Source organism: Ostrea edulis, chromosome 9 (genome assembly GCF_947568905.1).
Source record: "Ostrea edulis chromosome 9, xbOstEdul1.1, whole genome shotgun sequence".
In the NCBI taxonomy this organism is placed as follows: Eukaryota; Metazoa; Mollusca; class Bivalvia; order Ostreida; family Ostreidae; genus Ostrea; species Ostrea edulis.
The window spans coordinates 27,221,095-27,248,594 of NC_079172.1; the positions used below are offsets into that span (position 1 = coordinate 27,221,095).

At 37.2% G+C, this 27,500-nt stretch overlaps 2 protein-coding genes and 1 long non-coding RNA gene across 4 annotated transcripts in view; 2 read left to right on the top strand and 1 right to left on the bottom strand.

Annotated features, from left to right (window-relative positions):
- The window catches only part of LOC125659342 (D-beta-hydroxybutyrate dehydrogenase-like), a 9,736-nt gene extending 1,527 nt beyond the window's left edge, over positions 1 to 8,209 (top strand). The window contains exons 3-9 of the mRNA XM_048890994.2: positions 1,875 to 1,999; positions 2,087 to 2,209; positions 2,310 to 2,413; positions 2,514 to 2,586; positions 6,666 to 6,730; positions 6,817 to 6,867; positions 7,734 to 8,209. Of these exons, the coding sequence (XP_048746951.2) occupies positions 1,875 to 1,999; positions 2,087 to 2,209; positions 2,310 to 2,413; positions 2,514 to 2,586; positions 6,666 to 6,730; positions 6,817 to 6,867; positions 7,734 to 7,826 (634 nt within the window). The 3' untranslated portion in view covers positions 7,827 to 8,209. The remainder of the gene's footprint in view (positions 1 to 1,874; positions 2,000 to 2,086; positions 2,210 to 2,309; positions 2,414 to 2,513; positions 2,587 to 6,665; positions 6,731 to 6,816; positions 6,868 to 7,733) is intronic.
- Positions 8,210 to 12,345: 4,136 nt separating this feature from the next.
- LOC130050312 (uncharacterized) lies at positions 12,346 to 15,255 on the bottom strand. Of its 2 annotated transcripts, none has more exons than XR_008798751.1 (2): positions 14,726 to 15,255; positions 12,346 to 12,715 (listed from the first exon to the last, which is right to left on the bottom strand). It is a non-coding gene; the product is annotated as an uncharacterized LOC130050312 (long non-coding RNA). The 2 variants fall into 2 exon arrangements; XR_008798750.1 differs by lacking the exon at positions 14,726 to 15,255 and adding an exon at positions 13,833 to 13,969.
- On the top strand, positions 13,971 to 27,263 carry LOC125659064 (filamin-A-like). The gene is made up of 21 exons (XM_048890606.2): positions 13,971 to 14,298; positions 17,436 to 17,631; positions 18,128 to 18,193; positions 18,282 to 18,495; positions 18,960 to 19,071; positions 20,124 to 20,311; positions 20,669 to 20,824; positions 20,922 to 21,053; positions 21,163 to 21,289; positions 21,409 to 21,546; positions 21,729 to 21,905; positions 22,191 to 22,334; positions 22,492 to 22,617; positions 22,735 to 22,881; positions 23,050 to 23,154; positions 24,266 to 24,451; positions 24,553 to 24,657; positions 24,833 to 25,009; positions 25,788 to 25,937; positions 26,271 to 26,438; positions 26,923 to 27,263. Exons 1-21 carry the CDS (start codon positions 13,971 to 13,973, stop codon positions 27,165 to 27,167), a joined length of 3,387 nt encoding a protein of 1,128 aa, XP_048746563.2. The 3' UTR covers positions 27,168 to 27,263.
- Positions 27,264 to 27,500: the final 237 nt, after the last annotated feature.

Below are 27,500 nucleotides of genomic sequence, written 5' to 3' on the forward strand. Positions count from 1 at the left end.
GCGCTTACGGCCATTGAGTAGTGAGTGTTCTTTATCGTACCGTACCTACTGTGACAGGGGTCATCCGTTTTGAAGGTCATCTCCGAGGACCCGTGACATTTACACCTGATGCCGATGAAACTGTCACTACCTGTTTTAACGACTTAGGTGTGTCGCGGCCGGGATTCGAACCCCGGGCCTTCCGCATGCGGGGCGAACGCTCTAACTTCTCGGCCACCGCGACGGTTAATGAACAGAATGAAAGTAAAATCTGAATATTTCATAGTAACCCTACAACAGTGCTGCGATGTAAAATTTAAAATATAATCAAGAAATATAGTCGTGCAATGTCAAAAAGGGTAAGTCAACACATCAAGTCAGATTACTATGCAATGAATAAAAACTTAAAAACAAATCAGGGTGCTCAGCCAATCACACTGCGTGTTACAAGTGAGTTAAATTATTTGACTTTATCAACGTTCTTTATACTAGTCGCGATCATTCAGGCGTTTGTAAATAATAATAATAATAATAATAATAATAAACGTGCAAAATCAGACACTTTTTTAAACAGATTTTTCTCTCGAGATATCAAACAAGACTATAAAACGCTGTCGTAAAAGTTTAATGCAATTTTTACACAAGATCTAGATATTAGTGCAAAGCATAGGTAACACATTAAAAATAATGGTATATAAAGTATTTGCAAATTTCATTCTGTTTCTTTTTAGAATACATTTTCCACTGCTTAATCTGCCTCTCAACACATACGATACGTCATATTTTACCAAATGGTGTCGCATTGACTTGTGAATCGCAATCAGTCATTTGGTTTTATTTCACAGCGTTGGTTTTAAACTGCGACAGTGTTGCAAGCAATGGTTACTTTTGATATAGTTTAAAACTTTGATAAAATAAAAAAAACCGCAAATTTTTGCATTTCATCTAGATCTATTGGAAGAGATGTTTTATGTGATGTAAGAGTATACATTTTCCCGTCCTTTCCGTAGAAGAAATAAAATGCTGTGTTATAAACATTACATGTGTAGCCTAAACAAATTGTATGTTACCAGAATCAATACAAACTTCCCCTTCAAAATTTGAAAAATGAATAACATGCTCTGGTTATACAAATAACCAAAATGACTGTCCTGTTACATGTAGCTCGACACTTCGTCAGTTTAGGCCTAGTTACAAAGTGAATTCTTGCGCAGCGTAAGTGATTTGTACTTATCAGTGTTTAGATACATTTTTATGCCCCCAGAATACAGGATTTTGGGAGCATTTAGTTTTTGGCCTGTCCGTCTGTCTGTGGCGAAAACTTTAACCTTGGTCATATTTTTTACACCATAAGAGGTACAGTTTTCATATTTGGTATGTGTATACCATGTGACAAAATCTTTCCGTTAATACAAAATATTTGACCTGGTGACCTTCACATTGACCTTTGGCCTACTTTTAGAAAATTCTATTATAAGCCATATCTTTTAAACCGTAAGGCACTGCTTTCATAATTAGCATGCACATTTCTATTGGTACCAAATGTGTTGACTTTGTGACCGTGAAATTGACCTCTGACCTATTTCGCAAATTAATCAATAAAATGTTGTAACCTGGGGAGCATCAGTGTTTCACAAAAAAAATCTTGTTGTAAACGAAGACGAAGTGCATTACATTACAAGAAATAAACCTAATTTTTACCTATTTAAATACCATATTAACGAACTTTGGCAGTTCACGCTTTTTCTATAAACCGCATCACGGTTTATAAAGCGTAAAGTATCCAAAGTAAAATATTTCGTAAAACATGGGTAAAAATTAGCTTGATTTCTAAAATGAAAAATGAAGCAATGAAATCCCGTATTACAAGTGAATTAATACAATCGTGTTCACAGATTGTGCGAAGGCAGAGTTTCGTTTGTACCATGTGATATGCGATCACGCGAGTCAGTTCATCAGATGTGCCATGAAATTTCAAAATTGTATCCCGATGGAGTCGACATACTCGTTAACAATGCAGGTACAAATACATGTTGATCACATTCAATTTCACAATCAAATGACGTGTACTGGAACACGGTTTTAGACAGTGAATTGTCTGATTTAGGGATCAACCACGTGACGCCTATTGACGAGTATCCAGATGAAAAATGGGATGAGATGATCAGTATTATGCTATCAGCTCCTTTTGATCTGATTAAATACTTCATACCTTGCATGAAAAAGAAACGTAAGTACTATTAAATTAAATCTCAATGTATCATCACGCTTTAATCAGCCCAAATTGACAATTTTGCACACTGTTAATTCTGCTCATCGATGTGTTGTAGGGTGGGGTCGGATCATCAACATAGCCTCCATGATGGGACTGATCAGTCAACCAGGCAAAGCGGTGTACAGCACAGCTAAATCTGGAATCATCGGGCTATCCAGGGTTTTGTATCATCAATATATCACATATTGCTACATCCTAAATGGAGAAAGGAAGATGCAAAAATTGTTTACATGCCCTGTATGATATTTTTTTGTTGCAGGGCGTTGCCCTTGAGGGAGCACCTTTTGGTGTCACGTGTAACGCAGTGTGCCCTGGTTATGTGTATACAGCAGGTATTGTTTTAGGTCACTTGAATCACTTAGGAGACATATCGCTATCCCTGTCCATCCGTCGTCGTGCGACATTCGTCGTCCGCCATTAACTTCTAAACATTTTCAACTTCTCAGAAATTATTTCACCAATTGTCACTAAAACTGTTATGCTGTGTCTTTAGAGGTGTGGAGAACATTGTGAAGATTATAATCGCTGCCCCAATGGGGCCCTTGGAGTGCATTTTTAACTTCTGAATAAATAGCAACACAAAATACTGAGTTCATGGACATTTAGAACGCTACCAAAACCTTGCAAGGAAAAAGTGAAGATAACGAACAGTGGTCAATCCACTAACTTCTACAAGAAATACAAAAACTAGAGTTGGGTAAACACGGATCCCTGGACATACCAAAGGTGGGATCAGACAAACACTAACCCCTGGACATACCAGAGGTGGGATCAGACAAACACGTACCCTGAACATACCAGGAGTGGGATCAGGTGCCCAGGAAGAGTACGAGCCACACCCACCTTGAGCCCAAAACAATGTATCTCGATGAGGCAAACGGAGTAATCTGCTGTCAAAATCAGTGTAAAGAAATATATGGCCCCATACCTTTAACTCAGAAGCACAGGTTGCGTATTTAGGGCAGTGACAATAATTACGTGCCACATACTCAAATGAAATATTATTCTGAACGTGAAAGGAAGAGCTTGTCCTTCCATGACACTTTTTTCCAAATTCACAAATCCACATTAGAAGTTCATACTTAAAGAATCTCGACATTGTAATTTGACAATCTCATCAGTTTATGGAGAGTTATATATGTCTGGGCAACACTTGCACACATATTAACCATTGTTATAACCAGACGGTATATCAGTACCCATATTGAACCAAGGTGATTTTGCTATGGTCAAGGTCACATATGTAAAAAAGTGGAATTAAATTGTCCAAGTCCATAAGTTTGTAAAACCTCGTGCTTTGTTAAGACAAGACCTCGAAATAAGGTCATGTGGTTGAGATCAAAGTTATCGATAAATATGAAATATATGCTTAAAAAATGCATTCGTTGGAGAAAGAATTCTTAATTCTCTAATTGTAATATTCATTTGAACGTTAAGGCCCATGAAAATCTTTGCATGTTCATGAACATCTTGTTATGCCAACAAGATCGTATTAGCATTTTGTTTCGGTATGTCTGATTAGCCGTTTGTTTGCCTGGCCACAACATTAATTTTAGTCAGAACTTTTGACCTTTACTAGATACAGATTTTACACAAGCTGAATCGAAAAAGGTCAAGGTCACAGATACACGGCAGTTAATAATCAGTCATCTGTGTCCGTGTGGATCCGGATTAGAATATGTCCTCAGTACCCCATATCCGGGGATCTTGATTAGAATAGGTCCTCAGTACCCCACCCCCGGGGATCCGGATTAGAATATGTCCTCAGTACCCCACCCCCGGGGATCCGGATTAGAATACGTCCTCAGCACCCCTTGCTTGTCGTAAGAGGCGACTAAATGGAACGGTTCTTCGGATGAGATCGCAAAAACCGAGGCCCCGTGTCACAGCAGATGTGGCACGATAAAGACCTATCCCTGCTTAAAGACCGTACGCGCTGAGCATATGCCTAAATTTTGCACCCATTCACCGACAATGGTGACGTCTTCATATGATTCATAATCATATGAGAGAAAATTTCTCAAGAGGGACGTTAAACAGTATAAAATCAAACCAATCAGAGTCACGTGTCTAAAGCAAAGGTTAAATTATTAACTTTACCACAATTAGACTTGTTGCAGTGACTGAGTAGCATTGCACTGTATATCACAAATATATTTCTTTACTGTATATTTTACTAATATGTTGTACGGTGTGACCGTTGAGACGAACGAAGCCCATTAACATCTTGCAACACGACTTTTATCCGCCTCTTCATTTAACGCGGGAAATATAACGCGCTTGGTGTAAACAGTTACAAATTGTGACGTCATATTAGCTGCAATGTTTTTTCTTCTCTCAAACCAAGCAAAAACAAAACGTTTGAAGCTATGAGAAAGCTTGTCTGGAATTTAAAAACGTTAATTGTACTTTCTAAACAATCTAATTATTTAAATTACGGGATTGTCAATGAAGTATACCGCAGTGACGGCGACATTTTTCCGGAGGCATTATGGGTAGTCCCCATCATTTTTCAGTTGATGAAGAGCAAACCACGTGACTCAATTGCGTAATCATTGGAGCGAGCTCGTCGCGACGCGAGCTTCGCTCGCTATCAACATTGGTATCAAAGATCTCATACACCGAATCTGAATTCAGTGTAGCAGAATTTTCCCTGGAAAATAGGTCCAGATCACATTTTCCGCCGTGGACGGGTGTCGTAGTATAACATTTCCCAGAACTGAATTAAACATATCTAATTGACAAAAATACCAAAAGGATTAGACACAAGTTCATTACTAGTGCCTTAGATATCCACGTTAGAATAGGTCCTCAGCACCCCCCTGCTTATCGTAAGAGGCGACTAAATGGGGCGGTCCTTCGGATGAGACCGCAAAAACCGAGGTCCCGTGTCTCTGCAGATGTGGCACGATAAAGACCTCTTCCTGCTCAATGGCCATAAGCGCCGAGCATAGGCCGAAATTTTGCAGCCCTTCTCCGGCAGTGGTGACTTCTCCATATGAGTGAAACCTTCAATGAATCAATCATCTTCCTTTACAGTAATATGTACATTGCCATACATTATGAGCTATCTACAACCGATACAAAGAAATTCAATGCATATGCTGTCTGCATGACGTGTTTAGTGCCAATTGTTAGGCCGTTGTTGGCATACTGATTTTGACTACGGATAACTCCATTTACCTGATAAAGATATAGGGCTCACGGCGAGTGTGACCGGTCGACAGAGGATACTTACTCCTCCTAGGCACCTGATCCCACCTCTGGTATATCCAGGGGTTTTGTCTAACTCTCTATTCTGTATTGCTTATAGAAGTTCTGAGATTGATCACTGTTCGTTATCTTCACCTTTCATTTATATTATTTGTGTTTACAGAATACACAGGTACAATGCAGTATCATTATTGAATTATTGTCAAAATGTGCATAATTATTTTTTATTTTAGAAAACGGCCACATTTATTTAGAAAAAGATTGATTAACGTTCAAAAGTTGTAAAGTTTGTACATCAGAAAGAGAATCATGCCTTCATAGAATTGAATGCACATCTATAATGTATACATCATTGAATGATAGTAGTTTGTTCATTGACTTTCCCTCATGCTCAAAGTCGGTGTCTCGCAGGCGGAAAAACCACTGTGAACAAGAATATCTCCCGTCCCCCACCTTGTTTCCATATTATCATTAAATTTGAATCAACTTTGATCTGTCATGGAATAGTTTTTGAATAATATCCATTTTCTCTTTATTGTATATCGACATTAACTGAACAAATCGATAGATTAAACAGTTTTTTTTAAAAATGTGTCTAATGTTCGAATAAGGTCGGTGCTCCTTTCCGACCCACAATTTTAACCTTAGTAGAGCCAGGGTTGGTTATTGAAAAGTATTTTGCTTTTCGGATAAAGCCACTTGCTTTCTCTTTGATGTTACATTTTTACTTTTATAAGCATCATTGTTACCTCATGTTGTAAATCATAACTAGCACCTATTGATATTGAAAGAAAATATATGCAATTTCCTCTGCAGGTTGAACCTGCATTCCTTGAGAAAGGTGAAACATTATGGCATATGAAACAGCATACTATCTAATTGTTTGATGTAGGTGGAACCAGAAACATTTAGATATGACATCGTCCGATTATGAATTTTCTAATTACACACCAAGAATAGTAGTACTGACAACTTTTCTTATAGTAAATGAATTCGAATAGTCAAACCAAAGCTGGATAATTACTAAATGGGAGGGGCGTTGTTATTCATGTTAGGGGAAAGATTCTATAATGGGGATGTTTTTCCTTGGCGGAAATTTAACCTTGGTCCGTTTGTTCCTGGGAAACGTAAAATAGCCACGTCTTTCCGGAAGGATATACTACTATAGCTGGAATTTTTACCGTGTCCTCTTTTTCAGTGACTGAGCCACAGGTGCGCGCTTTCCAGGAAAAGGAAGGAATATTAACATACGAAGAAGCTAAGGTACTTTGATTTGAAACGTTCTCCGCAGAAGAAGCAGTTATTCTTTTAAACAGGGTATAATTATGATTAACAATGCTTTTTTGCAGAACAAATTCTTTTCCCGGGCTCCTACAGGAAAAGCGGTTGAAATAGAACAGGTAATAATAACCTCTTTATAGTTCACCTGTCCGTCTGTCTGTCTGTCGTCGTCGTCGTTGTAAACTTTTCACATTTTGATCTTCTTCTCCTGAACCAATGGGTCAATTTCATCCAAACTTGGCACAAAGCATCCTTGGGTGAAGGGCGTTCAAGTTTGTACAAATGAAGGGTCATGCCCCTTCAAAGGGGAGTTAATCACGAAAATAGGGTGGGTCATTTAAAAACCTTCTTAAGAACCACTGGGCAAGAAGAACTGAAATTTAAACGAAAGTTTCCTGACATATTGCAGATTCAAGTTTGTTCAAATCATGGCCTCCGGGGGTCGGATTGGGCCACAATAGGGGATGGAAGTTTTACATGGGAATAAATAGAGAAAATCTTTTTAAATCTTCTTCTCAAGAACCATTGGGCAAGAAGAGCTGCAATTTACATGAAAGCTTCCCCTCATAGTGCAGATGCAAGTTTGTTAAAATCATGGTCCCCGGGGGTAGATTGGGGCCACAATAGGGGATGAAAGTTTTACATACAAATATATAGGGAAAATCATTAAATTTATTCTTAAGAACCATTGGTCCAAAACAATTTACATTTAAATGAAAGCTTCCTGACATAGTGCAGATTCTAGTTTGTAAAAATGATGGCCCCCAGGGGTAGATTGGGGCCACAATAGGCGCCAAAGTTTTACATGCAAATATATAGGAAAAATCTTTAGATGGGGCCATGGTGATTCAGTTGAGCGATGTGGCCCATGGGCCTCTTGTTTAATCATGTAACATCTACTGTTTGATTGTGAATAGAGCTACATATGTAAATTCAATCAACACCACTCAAAATTAGATGGAAATTTTCGTCTTTATTTTCGCAGATATGTGATTTGGTATTGTTCCTGTGTTCCTCTGGAGCAGACAGTATGACGGGGTCTCCAATCGTTATCGATGGAGGCTTCACTGTTCAGTAGCATATAAAGTTTTGTCAAATGTGCGGGTTTGTGTGCTATTAGTTTAAGACCGTTTGATATTCGCCACTTTTTTGTAGTATAATTGTGATTTAAAAGTAGATGTATACACAGTATACTTTTTTGTAAATTGCTAAAATATTTTATCATCAGCGAATAACTTCATCAAGGTTATCAGAAATAATGTTTTAACCAGAAACCTGTTTATAAGTGTATGTTCTGTCGGGTATAACTGAATATCAATATAAACATATCCCAGATTAGTGATCAGTTAGTGATCAGTTGTTCAGTTTTATTAATGTGCTTAATTAATAACAAATTGGTATTATTTTTATGATATTCTTAATCATGTAATATTACACAAATAAATGTCATTTTTACCCGAACCATTGATATTGTTAGTTAGTTGATTGTCAAATCTGCGTTCCGTTTAGCTGCAGAACTGTAGGTCTCTGAAAAAATATTGGGACAAATCAGAGAGCTACAGATCCACCCCTTATAAAAACCTTCTATCTACGGCACAGAAAAAATGCACAGTTGAGGCCTTATATCACTATAATCTTGCATCACCATCTCATAAATTTAATATTAAAAAATTCCAAACATATTTTCCCACTATCCCTGTGTCCAAACATACCTTCAAATATTCATTAAATACCCACACGACCCAAAAACACAGCTTTAAATGATTTCGTTTGATGAAGTAGCCATGTTAAGTAGCCAGTCAATTCGAACCCTGTTGCTATTGGTATCCATTCATGATATTCATTACAAATTATGTATTTGTTGTTCATTTATTATAAACACTGATAATTAATAGAAATTTAAAAATGTAGTTTATCTAAAGGTAAAATAAGCTCTTGATGATTGAAAATGCTACAAAAGCCGAGTCAGGGGCCCGTTTTACAAAACAACTTATGGCAAAGTCGCAAGTCTTCAATTGTATTATACAGTTATTACTCTAAGTGAATGAAGTATAACTTTTCTGAGGGTTAATTTTCAACATTTTAAAAAAATATTTTGCATTTGGAGTGAATGACCTTACAATAAACTGGATAATTCCAGTATGCAAAGTTGGTCGTAAGTCGTAAGTTCTTTTGTAAAACGCGCCCCTGGTCCCTTATGCTCGTATGGCAGGGATGGGGACTACGACAGACTAATGAAAGTTGCGTAGCCGTGAGTTTACCTATTTGAATGATTACATGTATTATTTAACTAACCTGGGATGATTTATCTAACATTTTAAACTAAAAATAGTTGTGGGGATATTAGTTCACATCTAGACGTTATTGTGTAAGTATGGAAATGAACCGGTATTCGAATTGACTGGCTACCTAACATGACTACGTCAACAAACGAAATCATTAAAAGCTGCGAGTTTTTGGGTCGTTTGGGGCTTTATTTTATTTTATAATAATTCTATTCACAAAAAGTAATAGGGATTGGGCAGCAGGCATAGCCTATTTTAGCCCTCCAAAGGGGCTCTAATGTATATTTGAAGGTATGTTTGGATACACGTATAGTAGGAAAATATGTTAGGAATTTTTCAATATTAAATTTACGAGATGGCGTTGCAAGAATATAGCGATATAAGGCCTCAACGGTGCGCATGTTTTTGTGCGCTGTAAATCGAAGGTTGTTTTTTTTTTTTTTTTTTTTTTTATAATGGATAGGTCTGTAGCACTGATCTGTCCCAATATTTTTTCAGAGAGCCACAGTTCTGCAGCTACGTTCCATTTTGTCATTTCTGTAAAATGATTGCAATAATTGACTTGGCCTACCATAGTCTCCCTGATGGATAAAATATTTGATTACGATAAGGAAAAATAATTTTGAATAAACCGTTTAGTGTAAGCTGTGACACGAATTTTGAATGAACCGTTTAGTATAAGCAAAAGGTTTTTTTTATACAAGCGGAATGTTCTTTCTTCTGGTTCTGCTTGGCAATGATCACAATCAAATGGATTATTCTTCTGCCATAGAGCGTGCTTGTTAAAAGTAAAAGTTGCACAATATTACAAAGTTAACATCTGCAAGTCATTTTAAGATGGCGTTGGGTGCGCCTTCAAAACATTGGGTGTTTTAAGTGAAATAATTCCTGATGACAACGCATTCCATTCCCTTATGGTACTCTGGAAGAATGAAACTTTGCGAGAGAAACTAGTGCATGCTTGAGGGTAGTTGGAAGGCAAGATGGTGGGAATAGCTAGCACAAGTGATGGTTAAGGTATATTGCTCTTGTCAACAGCCACTTCTTTATCTATCAAACCAAAGATGCCACGTGTCTAGGAGTCCCTGGTCGTGTCATTGCCGTTGTCGTTAGTGTTCACATCCTAAGCGTTGACAAAACTGGCCTGTCTCATTGAAGATCTATAGGAAATTGAAGACCTACAAAAATATGGGCTATATACATGTTTATTATATACTTTTAATTTCATCTCTTCTTTTTTCTTTAAAAGTTTGCGGGCATATATCACACGATATATGCCCGGAAACATTCCGGCCCGCAAACATTACGCCACAATCAAATTTCTACGCCATTAATTTTCAAAATTTTCGTGTTTTTCATCTTTTACTCAGTTAAACCGATAAAGTTATTGTTAAAAATAAAATTATTGTTAGTTTTTAAATGAAATTGAAAGTATATAATAAAAAGGTTATAGACTTTGTATGGGAAATATGACGACCTCGTTTTTTGTCGCGGACGGACCTCGCAAGCTCCAAAAAACTCGGTCGTTATATTTTCCCATACAAAGTCTATAACCTATAAACATCAAGACGAATATAATTATCTGATTAAGTATGACTCAAATATCTAGGAAACCAAAAAAAATGATAAAAATAAGTATTATAGTGTATCTAAAACTACGTTTTTTTCTTAGCTGACCCAGTACAAGAACGATACATGTAACTCGTGTAAATGTGTCGTATATGTATATCTACAAATCAACTGTAGAATACTTATAGCTAATTATTTCTTTGACAAAAGATGAGAAAAATGAAAACAAAAAATGCAAATTGAGATATGAAGTAAAGATTAATAATGAATTATATCATAAATCAATTTATTTTTTGATATTCAAGAGACTTATATCCCCCCAACCGAGCTTCTAAAATCATAGTCCAGAGCTCCCGAGTTTGATTCTCGATCCTGTCGCCGCTTCAAACGTACGACGTTTGTCATAGATGGTGACTGTTCCTTCATGAAGCGCCCGGCATTGATTGGAGATGAAAGTCATGCATTAGTCAGAATTTGTTACTTTTACCAGTAAAACATTCTCGAATGTTATAACAACATAAGCCAAGAAATAAACTTAACAGACAGGACATCTCCTACAATACATCATCTGGTCGGATCATCTCGTGATACCAGTGGCGTATCTGCCATTGACGCCAAAACAACTGGGCTTACATACCATTTAGCAGTCATACCATGGGCACACACACACACACACACACACACACACACACACACACACACACACACACACACATATATATATATAGATGATAGATAGATTGATTGTATCTTGTTTAATGTCCCTCTCGAGAATTCTTCACTGCTATGGAGACGTTCTTCAAATTTAGGCCAATGCTCGGCGCTTACGGCCACTGAGCAGTGGGGGTTCTTTAGCGTGCCACACCTACTGTGACACGGGACATCCGTTTTTAAGATCATCTCCGAGGACCCGTGACATTCACACCTGATATAGAGTGTTTTGACGATGGAACTGTCACTACCTTGTTTAACGACTTGGGTATGTGGCGACCAGGATTCGAACCCCAACCTTCCGCATGCGGGGCGAACACTCTACGTCTAGACCACCGTGGCGGTTTAGATAGATGGAGGATACATGTAGATAAATAGATTGTTTGTTTTACGCCACATCGAGATTTTTTCACTCAAATTGGGACGTCACCAGCTGACCAGCCTGAAGCTACATGTAGCAGCCACGGACCAGGAAGTAGCTGTAGGTAAAATACCACTGTAGATGTTAAGCGCTCGGAGCTGAGTTTTACTAAACTTCGTTAAGTTCAAGATTTCGTCGTAACCTTAAGTTACGATAAATGATAAATATCCGTCTTATCAAAGTTCTTTAACTTAAGCTACGTTAAAAAAACCAACATCGTAACTTTACTACAGCCCATGGGCTATCATGAAGATTAAGTTAAAAAAAGAAAACCAACATCGTAACTTTACTACAGCCCATGGGCTATCATGAAGATTAAGTTAAAAAAAGAAAACCAACATCGTAACTTTACTACAGCCCATGGGCTATCATGAAGATTAAGTTAAAAAAAGAAAACCAACATCGTAACTTTACTACAGCCCATGGGCTATCATGAAGATTAAGTTAAAAAAAGAAAACCAACATCGTAACTTTACTACAGCCCATGGACTATCATGAAGATTAAGTTAAGATTTTTTTCCCGTAAGTTATTGTCTGTCAACTAAATAAAAATGGCTGCCCTCATGCTGTTCGATGTTCCAGAACATTTTGCGAGAAATATTTAGACCTGATTTCGTGGACGTGATTTAATAGCTAAATTTGTAGTATAATGAACCAAATAGTCTTGCATGCATTTCAGGAGTTAAATTCTTTTCTTTCAAACTGTCAGAATTCAGGAGCTTGCGGGGGCTTCACCATCTGGGCTCCCACCAGGGATTTGTCCTGGACTCACTGTTGTCGTCAAAACGGCCCTTTGACCCCCTTCTTAATTGACGTGCAGGTCTATTTTCTGTTCACTACGCCACTAAGTGGTGATGGAGTAAGCCAGAATAAGGATGTGCAGGCACATAAAACACCTGCGTCACAGTGATGATTGTTGCATGTACTGCTTTAAGCGTGGGCGCCATACCAGGAAACTCTCTAACAATAAAATCCTCGTTCCTTAATAAATGAAACAGATGTAAGCATTTGATATCAAATGATAAGATTTCTTATCAAATACAAATAAAAGTTGAATATATTATGATCGAAGCTTTACAGCACACAAATGTGTTAATACAGTAAAACACTCATAGTGAAGTGCTAGGGGCTTACAATTTTGATTCGTTATAAATGTAATTCGTTGTATGTGATACAAATAAAGGATGACACGGGATGTGATCTGTTGATCTCATCTGATGGCCAATTTTTTTTTATGTGCAAACATTTTTGCTGCATCTTTGTAAGGTGGTTTTATATTGTAGACTTTTATAGATAAATATTGGGGATCAGACATATTGAATTATTTTGTCATTGTTGACTTTCTTTCTCCATTTTCAGTGGATTGTTTGTGAGTCTGATCCCCTTGTTAGTAGTGTGTTATCTAGATCGTCATTTGAATAAATGACATTTTCATACTCAATTTGCCTTATATTTATATATGATACAGCTAAAGCTAGCTGCGGCGACCTTGCTCAGCATTTTAAGACATGAAACATGTTTTTAAAAAACTACAGGAATTGAAAATCACTTGGCTATAAACTTGAATTCATTATAAGCATGTTCACTGTAACCGGGTTTGACTATTTAACATTTCCATTATTTTTGTCTTTGATATCTTACCTATTGTAATGATAACCATTTCCTCATGAATACAATGCAGTTGTGTATAATGTAGATGTAAATCTTGATAAACAGATTACGTCTGGGAAATCCGACAGAAAATGAAAACCGAATGTAAATATAGAAAATGAATTATACATTAGAAAATAAGCGTTTCAATTTATACCCTCATGCATTTTTAAAATAAAATACATTTCTAAGATAAACTACACAATATAACTGGTAAATTATGAAGGACACATATGAAAAATAGAAATATAAGTACAAATGACAAATAGATAAATGGTTAACTATATAACTCTCTCTCTCTTACGTTTGGCGTCACATATTTTAAAGCTGCCTTAAATTCACATCTAAATTTGAACTACAGCTGTGATTCATATCCTTTATCTCAACAATTCTTATCTGAGCAGGAAAAATATTTGCCACAATGTGTTACGAAAAGTCCAATAAATACCTCTGTCAAAGCGAACTATTGAGAAGACTCGTGCGCAATAGATCGATATCGGCCGAAGTTATTCCCCTTTTGTCGCGTTATCAGTCCACCAGGTATGCATGAAGGTGTAAATATCAAGAAACTGCTAAGCGTATAAACATGTCAGCGAAAAATTCAGTGGGGGAGCCTGATCCCTCCTTGGGGAAGGATTTTAAGAAGGTGTCAAAGGAAGATCGCTGGGTAGAGATTCAGAGGAAGACCTTCACAAACTGGATTAATGAACAACTCAGTGTGAGTGGTAAAGCCATCACTGACATCGAGAAGGACTTCTGTGATGGGGTGAATCTAGTTGCATTGGTTGAGGCTCTGCAGTTTAAAAAGATCGGGAAAGTCATCACCAACCCCACGGGGCGGATCCAAATGATTCAGAATGTGTCGCTGGCGTGTAAAGCTATTATGGAAGATAACATCCGCCTTGTGAATATTGGTAAGTTACCATGGATAATGGAAGCGCATGAGAGAGAGCATCAATTATTCAATCCTTGTTGTTAAGAAAAAGAACTTCAGTATAAAAGGTATGCTTGAAACTATTTTGTAATATCGTAAGTAGGCCTACTAAATATTTTCTTTAGAAATACTACTAATCGAGTTTAGTTTCTTTATCATTTTCTACGAATTTGAATTTTATTCTATTCAGTAAAGCGATATCCCCCTCAAGAGTAGAGATAAACTTTAAAGCGGTTGTTTCGTCTTCTAATCTCATATTTTCTTCATATCATTTGACTTGCTATCACAGGGTATGCTCTAATCGGACAATGTTTGTTAAACGTATCACTGAATTCCTTCGCGCGCAGTACAAATATACAGTGTAGATATGATAGCTACAAATACAAGTTCTATTGCAGTATACATACAAACAACACACTGAAACACTGCCAATATCCCATTACCACTGGTCCTTCATTGACACTTTTTGATAAGAAGCACGCCGAACACCGGAACCACAGCTTCTCCGCAAACTTTAAATGAAGTGAGAAGTCTTAACGCATCATCTTTATGTTAGCGACATCTGCGGACAAACAAAACATAGATCGGAAGCCGATAAGCATGCGCAGTGTCACAGAAATTGTCTGAAGTTTTCTTTCCCCCAAAAGAGCATCAGATATTTTCTTTCATTGATGTCAATTTGCGTTTATGATTTAATGATAATTCCCAGACCTTTAAAACAAACGTCCAAAAGTTCAATTAATCAATTTCCTAATATCGATGCAGCATTCATATTCATCTAATTAAAATTAGATCATTTCATTCTAACAACATCCCGTTCGGGTGTTACGTCAGAGTGACCTTTTTGTTAGCCAATGAAATCGCTGTTGCTGACGCCTGAGCTGGTTATTTAAATATTCACGCTTTGCCATCATTATCTCCAAGGTGTTACTAAAGACCAAAATATCAGGAACACACTGTGCTTAATGGAAAGGTTGTGCTGGGCCTGACTTCTTTGTATGAGAACAGAAACAAAAGGATCAGTGTGTATTATGACAATTGCTGATACATGTACATCTAATTAAGAACATATACGTGACAAAAGAACATTATTTTCACTGCATTGTAAATAGAAACTTCGATTTCCCAGAACCAACACCGATCGGAATGGCGCGTAAATGTGTCAGAAAAGTTATGTTATTATAATCTACTTCTACTACTATTACTATTAGTTACTTCTACTACTAATACTATTATTATAATTATTCATTGTTAGTAGGATGTAAGGCTGCAACAAGCTTCCTCCACTTGTCTTTGTCCTTGCCACACGTTGACCTGTCCCACTTGTAGCCCAGTTCCCGTAATTCTGCCAAAGAGCTTTCATCCAGGTGGTTCGAAGTTTTACCAGATTTTTCCTTTCCTGGTATTGTCCAGTTTAGAGCTATGTTTGGTGTTCTGCTATTCAATGTTCTCATCACATGACCTAGCCATCTGAAGTGTCGTTTGATTTCATTGGCTAAACATTTACATATTTTAGTGAATCCTCATTGGTAATTTTTATAGACCAAAATGTTTTATTGATATAATGTAAAAGATATAATTACTCTAAATGTATGCATACGAAAGCTGAATGTGTAAACAAATTTTAAACTCACAACATTCTATGTTAGCTGCATCTGTGATTATCTAGATCAGCCTCATCTCAGGTCACCAGAAAGTGACCCTGAATATCATGTCACCAGAAAGTGACCCTGAATGTGATGCCATCAGAAAGTGACCCAGAATATGATGCCATCAGAAAGTGATCCTGAATATTATGCCATCAGAAAGTGACCCAGAATATGATGCCATCAGAAAGTGACCCTGAATATTATGTCACCAGAAAGTGACCCTGAATATGATGCCATCAGAAAGTGACCCTGAATATTATGTCACAAGAAAGTGAACCTGAATATTATGTCACATGAAAGTGACCCTGAATATTATGTCACAAGAAAGTGACCCTGAATATTATGTCACAAGAAAGTGACCCTGAATATTATGTCACAAGAAAGTGACCCTGAATATTATGTTACAAGAAAGTGACTCTGAATATTATGACACCAGAATGTGACCCTGAACGTGAAGGCACCAGAAAGTGATCCTTAATGTGATGTCACCAAAAAGTGACCCTAAATGTGATGCCCTTAGATGTTAGTTTTGCAAGTGAGCAGACGGATCTAATTCTAATTAGATTGCATCAATATAAAACAATAAAGATATCAGAATAACCTAGCTGAAATACGAACAAGATTGATTTTATGATTTATGATTCTTTGGAGTGTTTGCTACTTCATTTAAGTCTTACGTCTGATATGGCCAGCCTTAAAAACTATTGTAAAAATTTAGAGTACATTGCAATATTTATTCGTTTGAATAAAGATATCGTGGGGCAATGTATGAACTTTTATCGACAAAATAAAGTAGTACTGATCTGGTCCATCTCAGTATATAATAACTTCCAGTAAACCGACTCTCATACATGTACCTAACTAAATCGATGGATCTTGCAACGTTTGCTTTAAATGCATCGTAAATGAAATAAGTTATATTGCATTCATTGATGCAATAAATAATGAAACTGTTATTGACTTGAATGATAAAAAGACATCGCTTGACACCAGAACTGATAGTGTACGACAAACCATGCAACCAACGGCCCATCTATCATTTAGATTTTCTTGTCGATATTGGATGTTTGAATACTTTTAATCCGCTTGGTAGGGCGTGGGTGTGAGCCCCGCTCCTACCTTGGCCGCGTCATACCTTGCTTGACTAAAAAAAAAATAGACAATAGCCGCCCCTCCACCGTACTCAGCATTAAAAGTGAAATGTTAGTTTTTCAAATGCAGACATTAAGATCGTGGTTCCGTGTTACACCAGGCGTTGTCACGACCAAGAACCTTCGCTGCTACGGCCCTGAATACCATGCATGTCTAAGTGTTGCACTTCACCTACACTTTGGTGACGTCTCGAAATAAGTACAAATGTCTCGAGGAGACGTAAAACAAAAACAAAATCATTACATTATCTTAATTGTAGATGAACTAAAATTCTGCAGGAATCATTCACGTGTATTTGATTCATTTTAATTTACAGGCAATGACGACATAGTTAACGGTAACGGAAAGCTGATTCTCGGACTGATATGGCATCTCATTGTCCGTTACCAAATTTCATCCCGGAAGACGAAGGTTCCGCCCAAAAAACTGATGATAAATTGGTTCCGGCTCATACTTCCGGAACTTGAGATTTCAAACTTTACTTCCGATTGGAGAACCGGATTACCCCTACAGTAAGGTCACTTTATTATTCCCTTGCGGAAGGACATATTAAATTACTCATTTGTTCCCACTCTCGTACATGTTTTGCTACAGACGTATTCGAGATTTTAACTAACTCGATTGCCAATTGTCTTCAGCCTTGCAGGAATGTATATTGCATAAAGATCTACGTTTCTGTTAGTTTTTAAAATGAAATGATAAAGTTCCCTGAAGAAGAAAGCCAACTTTCTTCTGATTTTTAATAAAAAAAATTAGAAATTGTTTCTTACACAAAAATCTAAGTTGAATGGGTTATTGGATTTAATGTAAAAGGTCAAGATTAATGGGAAATTCTTTTCAAAATTCCTTAAGTCCAAGGCTTTGAGGGGATCCATTTTACTGGTTTTGAAAGTTAAAGGACAGGGTCATTGGGGAGTATGTTTAGAAATGCTCTGTTTCGGAGGGGGGGGGCGCAGCTCTACGGACCCTTGTTTACACGTTAATCTAGTTTTTGAATCGTATTTTTAGTGCACTTCTGGACTATCTCCGCCCAGGTACATCTCCAAAATGGCGAGAACTGCATAGTAAAGACGCGTAAGAAACTTCTGTCTTACCTTTGTCGTTTATAATTCATCTAGTCTACAGAAAAACAACTAGAAATTGAAAGGAACTTTTGTTTTAGAGTTGAAAACTGTCGAACGGCGATGGTTTTAGCCAAAGAGCACCTCAGCATACCTCGGGTAATCAGTCCAGAGGATTTTGTCAGCGAGGCTCTGGACGAGTTATCTGCCATGACGTACCTCTCTTATTTTGTGAGGTCTGAATCACCCGGGTATTATGACACCTTAAACTGGGTTTGCAAGCAGTTGAGGACAACCCAAATCACTAATCTCACGGTACAGTTTTTTTAAAAAGAAAATTGTGTTCTCTATTAATCAAATAATTCTGTCTTCTGTCTAACCCCGGTAACTAATTACCAGTACTAACTTGTACATTCCATGCGTGCACCATTCACATTTGCTAAACTCTTGACAGGGTTCGTATCAAGAAAGAAACACTATGTATATCAATAGGAATATGTTAGTCATTTGTTTTAATGGTTCTGAAACTACCCAGAAATCCTAATGGCATAATGATTTTGACTACGGATAACTCCGTTTACCTGATCAAGATAGAGGGCTCACGGCGGGTGTGACCGGTCGACAGGGGATGCTTACTCCTCCAAGGCACCTGATCCCACCTCTAGTATATCCGGGGGTCCGTGTTTGCTCAACTCTCTATTTTGTATTGCTTATAGGAGTTATGAGATTGATCAATGTTCGTTATCTTCGCTTTTCGTATAACGGTTCTGTTTTTGTAGACTGATTGGAATGATGGGTATAATCTATGTGCAATAGTGGCATCACAGGGAGGCGCAATCCCCAACTGGCCAGATATTAACAAAGAGGACAAAGAAAACAATCTACAAATAGGTGGGTACAAACCTGGTATAATGTATTCATTTTCTATAGTGTTACAGTGCCTCTTGTGATAATGCATTTGTTACTTGAATGATAAAAATAGACACGAGATTGAAAGAGCTGTAGAAATATGACTTGCATTTTGATTGTGTAGTATGCCCTTTGTCTCATCTCCTCTTCATCTCTCTTTTCATCTCCCTGCTCTTCTACTACTCAAACTTTATCTGGGCCATATCTTTGTAATCATTTAACTTTGGTATTCGTGTGATATTTTTATGTAGCATCACCAGAGGATATGTTGCACACCATAATTACCCACCTATGACCTTTCCCTTTTACCCAAAGGTCAAATTGTTGATTTTATGTAGCTAATAAGCTACGTTTAATGCCGGTATGTCAAGGCCATGTCTGCTTTTTCTTTTGACTAGGGGTACAATATGTGGTATATGATGTATTTTTATTTTTTAATGAAGACTTACAATTAAATGGCGTGTTGATGCATTATGAAAACATTTTGCTTATGAAGGTCAATTCTATAAGAGTTTGTGTTAATTTCAGAATAATTGTAACTTTTGATTTGATCCATCGGTGATTTGTTTGGATTGCATTACTTAAGGCACTGTGCCATATATTGCTAGTATTATGACCGTTACTTTCTACCCCAATGGCATATGTATGTGCCTAACTTTCACAGTTCAGCTTGTGTTTTTTGTTTTGACACAGGTTTACAATATTTGGCACTGATATAGCTGTATCACCGTGGGACTAACATTAGAATACACGATATATATATTTAATATCTACATAAGTAAAATTTGATAATAATCAAAGTCAAAGATGTAATTACTGTAAGATGTCATTTTTTCACAATTGATAATGCCGTGATTTCATACGTGTTTTAGTCCATTGAACACATTTTCCCAGCGGTATATAACATTGGGGGATTTTTTCCAGGCACTCTAAATTCGATATTTCCACTCAAAACTGCTGAGTTAAAAACAGAAAAAACGACCAAATACGCGCATAGACAAGAATAAGATTCAATTATTTTTTAAATCTTGCAGCAATTGACGCCGGAAAGAGAATGGGTGTTGATCCTATTCTTAGTGCTACAGAGATGGCGGATCCAAAAGTTGACCATCTTAGTATCATGACATACTTGAACAGATTACGATATGCGACACCAGTGAAATCCGATAATGAGAAGTTGACGATTCAAGGAGACTTTGACAACCTCCTAACAGGGGTGCAGGTATGATGAGCAGCAGAATATCAACCTATCCTTATAACCTTATTACTAGAATGTAATTTCCACCTCCCATTCTTTTTAAAACTGACTTTGCAGACGGACACAGACAACTCTCACCAATTAAACTTGCGTTATTTGTCTATCAACAAATTGTGGTTGAAGTAGTTGTGGCGTTTCCTGCAAAACATGCCGAATTCATAGGGATCACTCTGTTTGGCTTCTGTCCCTCTCTTCATTCTAAGTCTGTTTGGCATCAACATGCAACAGAGCTCCTTTGAATTCAAACATTTTATAGCTGTGTTCTTGCTTTAGTAAAATTGACTGGTCAAGTACTGTGATATTCAATCTGTCTCCTTTCAGACCCATTTTAAGCTTATTATGGCAGATAAAGATGTTAAGAAGGAACTGACCAAAGTTGAAATCAAAGGTCCGAAAGGAAATAAAAACTGCGATGTTGCCTGGAAGGACAAGTTTGCTGACTGTCGTTTCACACCTGCGGATTCCGGTTCATACGTGGTAAAGCTTCATCAGATGATCCTCCCACAGAAAACTTTAGTTCAGTTCTAATTTGTCAAGGGAGATTAGCAAAAGAGTGCATTGTCTTTTTTTTCAGTTGACAGTCTCTTACAACGGTACACCATTAGTCGTTTGCCCTTTGCCATTTAGTGTCAAAGCTGATCTGTCTAAGGTCAAAATTAGGACTCAATCATCTTCATGTATGGTTGGTTCAACGAACGAAATTGAAGTGAGTTTTTAAGTGTCCGAGTTTCTGTTTTTAATTGAATGTATAATGATCTGTTTTGTTTGTAAGGCCACCGAACATGGTTAAGGTGCAATAAGTTGTTGGTATACAGGTCATTTCAGAATCCGACGGCAATGAAGTGTCTATTGAATGCTGTTCACCCAATGACGAAGTGAAGCCATTGACCACACTGTATGAAAACGGCGTATTCACTGCTAACTTCAGACCAAAGTCAGTTGGTAAGAGCAGCTTGAACATCAATTTTCAAAATATATTGCATATGCATGTACTATACTTATAGAGATCGTCGCTCAATAATTTCAAATTGATGCATCACCGTCATTTTGTCTATTTGTAGGTTTATGGATCCTCCACGTTTTCTGTCAAGGAGAGGAGATTTCCAGTAGTCCTATATCCTTTGATGTCTATGATCCTCAAAAGGCATGGTTATCCGGACCTCAAAAGGGGATTGTGGGAGAGGAAGTTATTTTTACAGGTCAAATTTGTCATTTACTGTTGCCAGTTAGTACAAATTGTAAAACTATTCCAGATTTCTTTTTCTTGCAAGGAACTTTAGGATTCTGCCATTAACATTTACAATGAAAGTATTGTGTTTAGCAGGTTCAAAAAGATGGAACTGAAAATATTGAAATTAATGATTGTTATATATTACTGTAGTGAACTTCAGTGAAGCAGGAATTGGTGAAGTCGAGGCCGCTGTGCGGAATGTCGGGAAAGAAATCGAGTGTGAAGTGAAGGATACAGAATACAGTGGCATTAAGACAATAGAATTCGTCCCTCAGAATTCTGGAATGTTCTTTGTGTATAGCAAATTCAACAACGCGGAAATGACAGGTGCCTTATTCTGCTAGTGTTTCCGATTTTCATATATAGAGAGAGGGTGGTACATTTGTATAGATCAAAGTATAAAAAAGAGTCCATACTTTCCATGAAATTTATACAATATTGTTAGATACAACCGTCACTGTAGTCCATATTTTCAAGATTCTAGAAATTTTTGAAATACTAAACCTTTGCGATGGAATGAAATAATTGTATAATAAATGCAATGTTGTTTTAGTTTGCCTCCCATGATGATATCTTACCAGAGTGGTAAATGCCTTTGTTAATCATTGACAGGATCTCCAAAAAGCGTGGACATTTTGGACCCAGGTCAGATTCTGGTGACGGGCGAGGGTTTGACTCGGGGGATGAAGGAGAAGGAGTGTATGTTTCAAGTGAATACAGGGGATCTGGGAGGAAACATAAACGTGGTCGTAGAAAGTAAGTCCCAAGCAAAACAATAAAGACTACGTGACGTTTTGAAAAAAGGCTGCGTAAAAGACTTGGAAATATATTATGAAAAATCTAATAAATTGAGTCAGAGACAGCTCGGCTGTATTTAAAAGAAATGTCGGTCACTCAAAAGTGTTCTCATTAGATGAAGGGAAAGAAGTGAATACAACATGGCGAGAGGCTGGATCCTCCACCTATATCTTCTCCTACGTACCAAGCAGGGCTGGTACCTATAAAATAACAGTCACGTGGGATGACAGAGCAGTCCCAGGTAAACCATGACGTGTAATATTTTCGGAACTAATGTTGATAACTTTCTTCTTTTTGCTTGGTACTGATTGTATTTCTAAAGTGTATGAGGTCACATCTTTGCCATCGTTTTCGTTAGGCAGCCCATTCTTTGCCAAAATTACGGACAGGTCCCGTGTAACTCTGATCACAGACCTGACGGATAGGATGGATGAAAATGGACATTTGGCGTTGGTCTGTGGGGAGGAAACACGTCTCCTGTATGACACGAGCGCAGCAGGGCCAGGTACATTACATCTTTTCTTTAAATCATGTGGTGTTAAAAAGTAGAAAAAATTAAATAATGATTATCAAGATTTATATAAGCCATCTTGGTTAAGGTAATGTTTTTCCCTTGCGTGTTGATACCATATAGAATAATATTGTACAGGGTTATTTCAAAATCGACTTGCAGGTAGAATGTCAGCAGCCGTGTTATCCCCACGAGGAAAACTGAAAGTAGATTTACGTAAACCGAAAAAAGAGGAAACTGAAATCGCCTTTACTGCAGTGGAAGAAGGTAACACTATATAGATATTGCATATAGTTGAGGGTAACATTGAAAATTTTCACCCCGAAAAAACCAATGGTTTTATTATACTGAAAGTTCTATAAACAACAAAGCAGAAAGACTTACGTCTGTTGACATTTGATCAATCACTATCGTGCGACATTTCGTATATCGATGCGGGTATTCCAACTACGTCATCTAATAATCTACGGCGAACCGTACGTGCATAAATTTGACGCATGTGAAAAGTTTTATAATATCACCCATCTTCACAAGTCCAGGTTTATTGATTCGTTACCTCGCACTAACCTTTGACATCAGTCATTGAAAACATGGGTTTGGGACCGAGGATGACGCAATAAGTTAAAATTAAATCATCCAATGAGATTCCTTGTTTAAGATGCAAGTTTGGTAAGAGCAAAAACAGAAAGTAACAATGATCTTCGTGGGGTTCCTTTTCATCATCATGGACATTGCGTGTTGATTTTATATGTAACGTAGTTAATGATTCACATTGTTGTATTTATTAATTTGTTTCAATTTCAAAATAATTTGTTCAATTTGTTGAAACACAATCGACAAACATACTTGGACAATCTATCTTTTTCATGCGGCTCGTATTATAAAACTTCGTCTAATTGTTTTTTTTAAAAACCAACTTTCCGAAAATCAATCGACGATCACATTCAACAACATGTTGCCATTGGCGCGCCATGTACGTTCGGTTTCGTTTCCAACCGATTATAAAAGCCGTTGTCTGATTGGCTCCACGCTACAGGCTGCAAACCAATCATATGCCCCGTCTCGAGCCCATGTTTTGAATGGTGACTGATATCAAGGGTTAGTGCGAGGTAACGAATCAATAACCCTTGACTTGTGACGGTGAATATCACCCGTTGTCAAGTAATGTTACCAGTTGCTAGATATTATCACCCTGGAGTGCGTGCTTTCTCTTCTCAGAGGGTAACAATACGTTTCTTCAAATGCTTATCGACCAATCAGATTCGAGTATTTTACATGAAAGTATAATGATAATTTTATTAGACCCTTTATAGAGTACTAAGTCTCTACTTCATGACCATGGTATGAAAGAGTAATGCTCCGTAATTTGGTATTGTAGGTGACCATTACATTCACATATACTGGTCAGAGGTACCCCTGGATTCGTCACCTATTCTTTCCTATTGTCCGGGTCCAACACTTCCGATTGACTATTCCAAAGTTATCATTGAAGGGAAAGGCAAAGACGTGGCTCGTGCATTAGTTCCGGCAGAATTCCTCATCAATGGCAGATATGCTGGCCCTGGTATTGAATTTCAAGAAATTTTGCTATCTTTCTCTCTCGCTCCCTTTCACAACTTCATTGATTTTAAGAAAAGCAGATCCTTATAAAACATTTATTGTCAGGCATTCCTCGAGTTTTATTGAAAGGCGTGAAAAGAGATGTTGATGTAGATATTAAAACCATGAAGTACGACAGATACAAATGTACATACAGTGCTCCAAATCCAGGTAATCAATAAAAAAAAAAAAAAAATAGATATGCCCTTTGTGTACAGCGCTAGCAGTTAATTTTGTTTTCATGTTTTTCTATTTTTCATTGAAAGTTACAGTGCTTTTGTAGTTGCTTGCAACGCCCATAACATAAATTTACCTGAAGTATCATGAAAAGTTCCATTATTTCCAGGTGCTTATGTATTATTTGTTTACTGGTCCGACCAACTTGTTCCCGATTGTCCATTCAAAATCACCATTTCAAGTAAAGGGGCGTGTGGCAAAGTCAAGGTCACGGGTCAAGGACTTAAGGGTGGCTATGTAGGACAAGAATTACGCTTGGATGTAGATACCACAGAAGCTGGTTATGGTATGTATATACAACCAACAATCTTAATTCTCTAGCATACCATTCTATAATGGCATGTTTTGCCATCACTTTTCAGATAATTATGTCGACTTCTTAGATGATTGTATCGACTTGTCAGAAAAAATCGTCGTTCATAATTTCTCATTATCTTTTAATTTTAATATGCTAAATGTCATTTGCTGACATTTACTTTCCGTCTTAATATCTGACAAGTACGAGAAATATATGTCGTTCAGTGCATAAAGATGGAGACTTATTAAGTTTTTTAAAAAGTTTAATATTGTTAAAATTAGTGACATATCGACTCATAAGTATCGATATGTTGGTGTTTAGTGAAGAAAACAAGGCACTTTAACGTTTCAGTAAGTCACCATAATCACCTGACAAGTCGACAGAAAGATCATAATGTCGACTTGTCAGAACATTTAGTCGACTTGTCTGATCTTTATGTCGACTTGTTTGATCTTTCTGTCGGCGTGTCTGATCTTTATGTCGGCGTGTCTGATCTTTATGTCGACTTGTCTGATCTTTATGTCGGCGTGTCTGATCTTTATGTCGGCGTGTCTGATCTTTATGCTCTCAAATGGATGGCACATTTTGGGCATGAAAGCATTTTTATACGGTTACTTTTTAAACTTATTATTATTTGACAAGTGGACAAAATCATCCGATAGCAAGTCGACATAATTAGTGATGGCAGAAATGTGTCACGATATAAATTGAAAAAAGTAAATGATTTATAATTAAAGTTCAATACTATATTCGGTGTCCTTGACAGGTGAAATCAAGGTCAACTGTTACGGTGAATTACGGGAAGCGAGATGTGACGTGTTTGACCAGCATAACGGTATTTATAAGGTGCATTTCTATCCCAGGGAGGCGTGTCGATACCGATTGGAAATCACATACGATCAGGAACACGTAACAGGTATTGGAGAGAACTAGGTAGAAACTTTTAATAGACATAGTCCTGTGTGAAAGTAAGATGTTATCTGTGCATGTCTAATTAGATCAATAATTATATCTGATACCCCGATAAGGTTCCTTTTATCTCAGACCATATAGTACAACAATGCATGATGAATTAAAGTAAAAGATGGCACTATATGTGTAAGTGTAAAATATTATTAAATCAGTAGTTTAATGATTTGATGGATTTCTTCAAATTATGCTACAGTAATGCCTAAATTCCCAACATTATGCGTTTCTTTTTATCCTAAGAACAAAACCAATTTCATAATTAAAATTGAACATTATTAAGGAAGCCCGTTTAATGTCCCCGTGGGAGAGCCCCCAGACCCTCGTAAGGTGAGGGTGTATGGACCAGGGGTTGAAGATGGTCTTGTCCAGACATTTGAGAGTAAATTTCTGGTGGAAACCGTGGGAGCCGGTGCCGGTCAGCTAGCGGTTAGGATCAGAGGACCACGAGGTTCGTGCAATGCAATTATGATATCACTTATTTTCCTTGGGTTACATTTTCGTGGTAGAGAAAATTACCCACACCACCAAAAAAAAAAAATTAAAAAAAAAATTATAGACCCAGCAAAAGATAGTGATTTTACAATATACGTGACAACTGTAGCGGTGGCAAGATATCTCAGTTGGTAGAGCACCTGACTGGAGATTCAAGGGGCCCGTGTTCGAATCCCAGTTTGGTCCGTTGCATTTTCTCCTTTCAGGTTACATTTGGTGCCCTGAACTGAACAGAATTGTGGATTATATCAGTTTTATGATTTGAGCTAAAGCATCTCATTGCTCATGAATAAATTAGAAATAATTTCAAACAACGAAAGATTATTATACGATGAACATGTATTTTGTATGGTGATGAAATTCATTTTAAAAGCATATTTCATTATCAGTTGACTAATTTAAACCATATTTCCTTCAATAAATTGTTGATTATGTCTTAGGTGCATTCAAAGTAAACATCCAAAGAGAAGAAGAGAATGATAGAACTGTCTTGTGTTCATATGACCCGGAAGAACCTGGTACTTACGTCATAGGTGTCAAATGGTCCGGGCGTCACGTGAGGGGTAGTCCTTTTCGTGTGCAGTTATTTGAATCCCAGACGGAGTTGGACAATTACCTCGGTGACAAAAGAGGTTTCTTTGTGGAGAAAACCAAGGCAAATATGCAATGGCGTGCGGAAATATAGTTATATTTGTTACTTGATCATTCTCATTAAAAATAAATTCAGCCGATGTTAATGTATAGGTGATATACATTTACGAATAAATTTTTATGCATAATATTCCGCGTAATATTTGTTTATTTCACGTATGGTGTGCTCTTGCATTTTCACAATGTGACCAAGATGTACAACTTTATCAAACTGCTATTTGTAGTAGGTACTACTGCTTAGTACAATATAAAGACAGAACCCAACGCCAATCGCTCTCTTTCTCTCACACACAGTCATTAAATTTGTAATGATAGCCATTTCCTCATGGATGCGATGCTTTTGTGAATAATGCATGAATCCTGACAG

Bases quoted from the DNA above. Each gene is read 5' to 3' on its own strand.
- LOC125659064 (XM_048890606.2), top strand. From the start codon at position 13,971: ATGTCAGCGAAAAATTCAGTGGGGGAGCCTGATCCCTCCTTGGGGAAG. The intron at 14,299-17,435 runs GTAAGTTACCAT...TTTAATTTACAG, and splicing joins CATCCGCCTTGTGAATATTG to GCAATGACGACATAGTTAAC. The intron at 22,882-23,049 runs GTACATTACATC...ATCGACTTGCAG, and splicing joins CACGAGCGCAGCAGGGCCAG to GTAGAATGTCAGCAGCCGTG.